Genomic DNA, 7,008 nt, shown 5'->3' with positions numbered 1-7,008 from the left:
AAAAAAAAAAAAAAGATCCATATAGTTCAGAAGGATATAAAAATGCAGATAGGACCCCTCATGTATATTTTGCTCCAGCTTTCCTTTTATACTATTTGACATCAATTTAAAATATTATTTTGGAATTGAACTCCAAATAATGATTGTGAAGATAATTTTGAATTCTATAAGCTCATCATTAAATTCCAATATCTGATATTGCTACATGGATACATTCTTGGGCTAAAATGTTATTAGAGCTAATTTTTAATTTAGTGGAATAAGAGTTGCATATAGTATGGTAGATATCAGGTTAAACCATATGAAATCACAATTTTGTAGGCCAAAGGAGGTCTGATATCAAGAATTTCATATAGTTCAGCCTAGTACTTTATTATCATCTCTGTTACAGAGTGACCTGAGTCTCCTCATTAACATATGAATTAAAAGGGGAGATGGAAACTTTAGAAAGAATAAAAACCATGGTGATTTGCTTAATTATAAAATCAGGTTGACAAAATAATTCCCATATTAGTTTGTCTTCTTGGAGTCTTAGGAGAAATCCTATAAGTGAAAAACATAGTTATTTTTTGTTAGCCCACATTCAGATTGCCTACAGCAAATTAATAAAAAACTCGTCGGATTCTTCGTCACCTAAGCATGCTATCCTTATGCACCTGAAGTGTACTAGTTTTTAAAAACACCAGCACTACCACCACAATCCCCCAGATCTAGCAAGGCAGGTAATCTGTTGGGGGTGGAAAAACCCTATAGTGTATTGTACAGTCAGAATATAGCTTATTTTTGGATTATCTGCTATTCGCATTAGTTGGAAAATAGCTTTCTTTTATTAAAGTGAGCAATTAAAATTTTTTTTAGATGCTTTTCTAGGCAGCACTGGTATCACCTGGTGGCGTATTAGAAATGTAGGCTCTTGAGCCCTACCCTGCTTCTAATGAAGCAGAGGCTGCAGTTTTAACAAGATCGTAAGATGATTTGTAAGCACATTAAGGTTTGAGGAGTGCTGTTGTAGATCACGAGTGTCATTGTCACTCCCACAAAACGATGCCATAGTACCCCCTTAGTAAGTGCTTCTTGAATTTAATACACATAATTGACTAGATCCAGGTTCCAAAAATGAAGGATTTTAGGAGAATAGTTATAGCAGTAATAATCAAATAGCAGTTAACCGTTTCTTTGTAATTCGTTTATAGCTGTTTGGATATCATAAAATTGTCCATATGTCCCTTTAAATGGATCCTTGAGTCTGATTTTAACCCATGCTGGATGATTTAGTGGAAGTCTTGTGATTGTGTGTGTTTGTGTGCATACATAATACAAGTCAACAATAGTATACAGATTAAAGGAGTAATTAGATTTTGATGAGTCAGAGGATATATAATTGATATTGTAAAGATAACTAAAAATAATAATAATTTGTGTTTGGGGGCGGTATAAAAATTCAATCCAGCAGAAAATAGTAAGAAAGAAACATAAAACAACTGGAATAAATAGGTTATTAGTGTTCATACATAAACATAACTACATATTGTTTATAAGAGACAAACCTAAAATATAAGGAAATGGAAAGGTTGCAAATAAGACATGCCATGCAAAGGGTAAGAGAAAGTTTGATGTAGCCATACTAATATCAGACAGTGTGAAAAGCAATTATTGGAAATAAAGAGGGGCATTGTATAATGATAACAGGTTTTATTCACCAGGAAGGTATAACAGCTCTAAATTTACGTAATCCAATAACGTAATTTAATGGGAAGTTTTTAATACACCTCACTTGCTAACTGAGAACAGGATGAGAGCTGAAATAGAAAACACATAAAAGAGAGGAAACCGAATAAAATTAATAAACTTTTGATTAGGCTGATCACAAAAAAGTAAGAGAAAGCCTCATTAACTAATCTGGAGGTGAAGGGGGTACCACTGCAATTATACTTTTATTGATCAAAACGCTTATAAGAAAAGACTCTGTGAAGAACCTGATGCCAGTGCATTTGAAATTTAGATAAAGTAGACACACTATTAGAAAAATATAACTTACCAAAACAGACGCAACAGGAAGTATAAAATTCGAATAGCCCTATTAAAGGAATATAACTTTCAATTGAAAACCTACCCACAAAGAAAACTCCAGGTCCAGATGATTTCACTGGTGAATCTACCACAAAGGATAACCCTGAACAGACTATTTGGGAATGCAGAGTTGGTGTGATGTTCAAATATCAGTCCATGCATTTCACCACATTAACAGAGGAAATCTGAAAAACTTATGTCATTTCAATGGATGCAGGAAAAGCATGTAATAAAATTCAGCACCCATTCTTGGGGGAAAGGTTTTATTTAGCAAACTAGGACTAGAAGGGAACACCATTTCTCTGATAATGGTTATCAGTCAAACATCTGCAGCAGGCAAAGTCCTGGCTGGAGAAAGCTTTCTGAGATTGGGAATTAGACAATTGTACCTGTGTCTCTCAAATCATCACTGTACTGGAGGTTCCAGCAAGTGGACTAAGGCAAGGGGAAGAATGAGGGTTGGGAAGGAAAAATAAATAAAACTGTATAAGTGCCCAGTAGTGTTAGTAGCTACCATTTATATAGTACAAATAAAGCAATCATTGCAGAAGATTCTGTTGGACAGTGCTGTTCAAAAGACAGTACCCTTTCAACCAAAACCCCAGCATGGGTTTATTTGTTTTTAGTGAATTTGATGAGCTAATTCTAAAACATATGCTGACATGCCGGAAGACTAAGAATAGCTAAAATGTTATTGAACAAAAGTCTCCATTAGATATTAAAACTTCCAAAGCTGTCATAGTGTAGACAGTGTCTGGTTCTTGCACAGAGATTTAAGAAACCTAGGTGAGTCTGTATTATGTAGAACAGAATAGAAAATCCCAAAAGAAATCTAAACATTTATGGGCATTTGATTTATGATAAAGATAGCATTGCAGAGCAGTGGTTTCTGGGTCAGTTGGATGTCCATTTGGCAGGGGAGCGGGGAATGAAACTAGATTCCTGTTGCACACACAAATAGAAATCAAATCCAAGAGGATTCCCCATCTAAATTTGAATGGTAAAACCACTTTGAGAAGATAACAATTTCTTCATGACTTTGGTATAAGGAAAGATTTCTTAAACAGCATAAAAATACTAATTCTAAAGCAGAAGTTGATAAGAGATTGTGTTCATCCAAAAAACACCATTCAGAAAGTGACAGTGCAGATCACTTCTAACCAATAAGCAGATCAGATCTAAAATATGTTTAAAAAAATGGAACTTTTTTAATTTTTGAAATTTGTAAGAAAAATTTCTTGATAGAAAAATGGAAAAGCAGCCCGAGTAGGCAGTTCACATAAGTGGATATCCAAATGGCCAATAAATAAATGAAAAGATGCTCATAGTCACCAGGAAAATACAACTTAAAATCCAGTGGAGTGCCACTAAACACCTCCTGTAATGACTGAAATTAGAAAGACGGATGATTCTGAGTGCTAAGTGAAGGAGCGGAGTACAAGGGATTTGCATAAACTGCCAGTGGAAAAATAGATCTGATTAAAAGAAAAAAACTGGAAAAGCAACTGAATGGCATCTCCGTGTGTGTCGAAAGACACTTAACAAGACTCTTCCTAGTGGCAGTATTTGTAATAGCTCTGAACTGAAAATAATCCTAATGTCAATCAAAAGTAGAGTTATAAGCAAGTCATCATATGTTTCTATCAAGTAATAATGAACAAACTAGTTATCGGCATAGCACTAAGCGAACAGACCCCTTTATGTAAAGTTAAAACTAATCTTATTTTAGAGGTCAAGATAGTATTAACTTGGGGAAGAGAGATCAGGTATTGATTGGGAAGACTCGTAGAGTGATGGGGTGCGGTTCCTAGGGCGCTGGCCATTTGTTGCCCCCTGACACAAGTTCAGTTGATAAGTGTTTAAGTTATATACTTATGATTTTTGCACTTTTTTCCCTACATATTATAAGCTTAAACATGTTGTAAAATAACGGCATTAATAATAGGAACAACTAATATTTTAAAAAGTGTTTTTTTTAATGTGCCACATTCCATTCTGCGTGCTTTCTTGTGGTATCTCATTTAAACCTCATTACACACCTAAAGGAATAGGGTTATCGTCGTGATGCCTCTGCTTTGTACATGAAGCAGCTAAGTAAGACCCGGAGTGGTTAAGTAATTTGCCACTCAGGGCCTCGGTCTTTTTACTGTTTACTTATAAGAGCTATTTGTATTTCTTCCCTTTTTTTTGTGTGTGTTTTTAACATGCAGATTTAAAACTTCCCTTCTCTCCTATTATTTGACATTTAGGTTTCCATTTTTTTGCTGTTAAAAACAATACTAAGATAAAAATTCTTCCTTACTGTCTTTGTGCACATTGTCTGTTATTTCCTTCTGATAAATCCGTTTTTTTTTTTTTTTAACTGAAGAGTTGTTCCACATAATTGAATTGGCTGTTTTGTTTTTGTTTTTTTTATAGTGAGTAATGTAATGTTTAGAAAGGTTATCTCGTCTACTGTCGTGGAACATTATCATTTGACATATTCAGCAGATACTTATTAATCGTGTACTAGGGGTTAGCTAAGGGCCTCACGCTGCAGTGGAGGGAGACAAGCGAAGGTCTGGAGTTAAGTGGGGTGGAAGACTTGGGATTTACATTTGAGAAAGGTCACTCTAGCCATCTTATCGGAGAATTGCAGAGTTACAGATAGGCAGAGAAAAGACCGAAAAAGAACAGTGAGGAATCTGTTTCAGTCATCAAAATGAGTCATGGAGTAGTGGAGGTGAACGGAAGAGGAGGTGCTAGGGTGCTCTGTGGGCGGTGGAGTCAGCACAGTTGGGCGGCTGTTCGCGTGGGGTGGTTTGTGGAGGAGAAGAACTTTACCGTGGTTTCCAGAGCTCGTTTCTGGTGGATTGGGTGGAAGATGGTGTCATCCACTGCAGCAGAAAATAGAAGTTGGAACTTAGAGTTGGGAGGAATTGAGCTCTGTTCTCTTCAGTTTGTGGAGTCTGTGCAGCATTCACGTGGAGATCATAATGGTCCACGAGAGTGGGTATGTCTGCATCACCCTTTCTTGTACATCGTAGGACAGTAATTGTGGCTGAGATTGAGCCATTTATTAACTGCCAGAGTTTTAAGTATTTTACGTGGATTAAGACACGTTACCTCCACCACAGCCTTTCGAGACAGATACTGTCATTATCAGGAAATTAGATGTGGTGTGTAGGGTCACCCGGATGAGCTGGTGAGTGTGGAGCTGAGATTTCACATGGCACTAGGCTGGCTGAGAAGCCATGCTTGTCACTGTCAGTACAATGCTGTTTTATGTCTCAAAAAAAAGTAGACTTTAGAAAAAGCACCCTGGTGCTGGACAATATATTCTGCTATATGGCAGAGGTTAGCTGGTTTACTTAGGAAGACAAGTATTCTGGGTCCAGAGTTTGCTGACCAGGGTTTTACTCTTTGCCTTTTGGCTTCAATCTGTGATTACGGAGGTTTTTTCTTTACTTTAAGGAAGAATTAACTTTTACTAGTTAGCTACCAAATACTTTTTCGGACCAAAAGCGTTTATTTGCCATTTCTACCATGAAAATCGTGACATGAACGGTCCCAGCCTACCTGTGTAATAATTACTGCCCATTCATTCTTGTGATGAGCTTGCCAGGTCTAGGCTTTCTTAAGGGACTATATTGGAAGAGTCCAGAGGTTCCAGCATCCTGTGAATTTGTTTTTGTGTGTATCGTATGCTCACCTTTAATTATCTGTGTCAGCGGTGAGCACCATTGGGACACATCTTTCACCTGGCTTGGGGGATGCTGGGGATATTGATTGTCATACACCTGGCAGGTGCAAAGGAGCATCTCAGCAGTGTTTTTTTGAATTGGTTTCTTAGGAGCTGATGCATTGGAGAGACTCTTTCAAAGAATTCAATTATTTATGTAATTTATGGTTCTCAGTTGATGAAAATCTCATGTGAAAATAAATATTAAAGGTTATTCCTACTGCCTTACAAAAAAGATTTACTTAAGATATTTTCTTAATAATACAGATTTATAGAGTCATTTTAATCAATATATTTTATATCATTTAATATACTGCTGTTGTGTTGAGTGACATGTTCTTGTTTGTAGTTCTTAATGTTATCGAACATCCTAACGTCCTTATTTAAAGAACTATAAGATAGGTTAGAAGACACAAACATTTGGCTATGAACACACCCTTAAAACCTCCTTTATTGTCTTCTCATAGGAGGAGAGACTTCAGCATGCAAACCTTCATCTGTTCGGCTTGCACCGTCATTTTCATTCCATGCTGCTGGCCTTCAGATGGCTGGACAGATGCCCCATTCACATCAGTACAGTGACCGTCGCCAGCCAAACATAAGTGACCAACAGGTTTCTGCCTTATCTTATTCTGACCAGATTCAACAACCTCTAACTAACCAGGTGAGTTCATGATGTATTACAGAAACAATTTATTGGATGGCAGTTTATTTCTTAAAATGGTAGAATAGTAAATAGGCAAAATGCTTGAATGGTTTTCGGTTGTACATGTCATGTGGAATTTTGGATTGAAAAAATAGGTGTTAAAAGTTTTCATTGAAACGTTCGTTGATGTTTTTCTTTTTTCTATGTATTTCACTTAAATAACACTAATACACATAATCACATTATTTCATTCTATGATAGGGAGGGAAAAAGTTAATTCTAAAGAATATTAGTTAAACTAAAAGCTTATTTTTACGGAAAGGTAGGTGAGTAGAAACATATAAGTTATAGGCAAACAAGTCAGATTCCATTATAGCATACTTACAGAGTTGACTTTACTTTTATAAACTACTTTAGTACACATTTATAAAAATAAATACAAAACTCCTTAAAATTAAAAGGAAAAGCAAGTAATGGAAATTATAACCATGTTGTTTATTTGAATATTTAGACTAGAGATTTAGGAATTTTCTATAAAATAGGTACTGGAAAGGGAATAAATGTTGGTTCT

General features: G+C 35.9%; 1 protein-coding gene across 2 annotated transcripts in view; it reads left to right on the top strand.

Annotated features, from left to right (window-relative positions):
• The window catches only part of DYRK1A (dual specificity tyrosine phosphorylation regulated kinase 1A), a 134,250-nt gene that overhangs the window by 84,657 nt on the left and 42,585 nt on the right, over positions 1-7,008 (top strand). For both annotated transcript variants that reach the window (XM_011365627.2, XM_011365628.2), the window contains exon 3: positions 6,259-6,455. In XM_011365627.2, coding sequence (XP_011363929.1) covers positions 6,259-6,455 — 197 coding nt within the window. The remainder of the gene's footprint in view (positions 1-6,258; positions 6,456-7,008) is intronic.

This window comes from Pteropus vampyrus, unplaced genomic scaffold (genome assembly GCF_000151845.1).
Source record: "Pteropus vampyrus isolate Shadow unplaced genomic scaffold, Pvam_2.0 Scaffold114, whole genome shotgun sequence".
NCBI lineage: Eukaryota > Metazoa > Chordata > Mammalia > Chiroptera > Pteropodidae > Pteropus > Pteropus vampyrus.
Note: the sequence above shows the minus strand (reverse complement) of the source record. Positions and strands in the feature narration are given on the sequence as shown.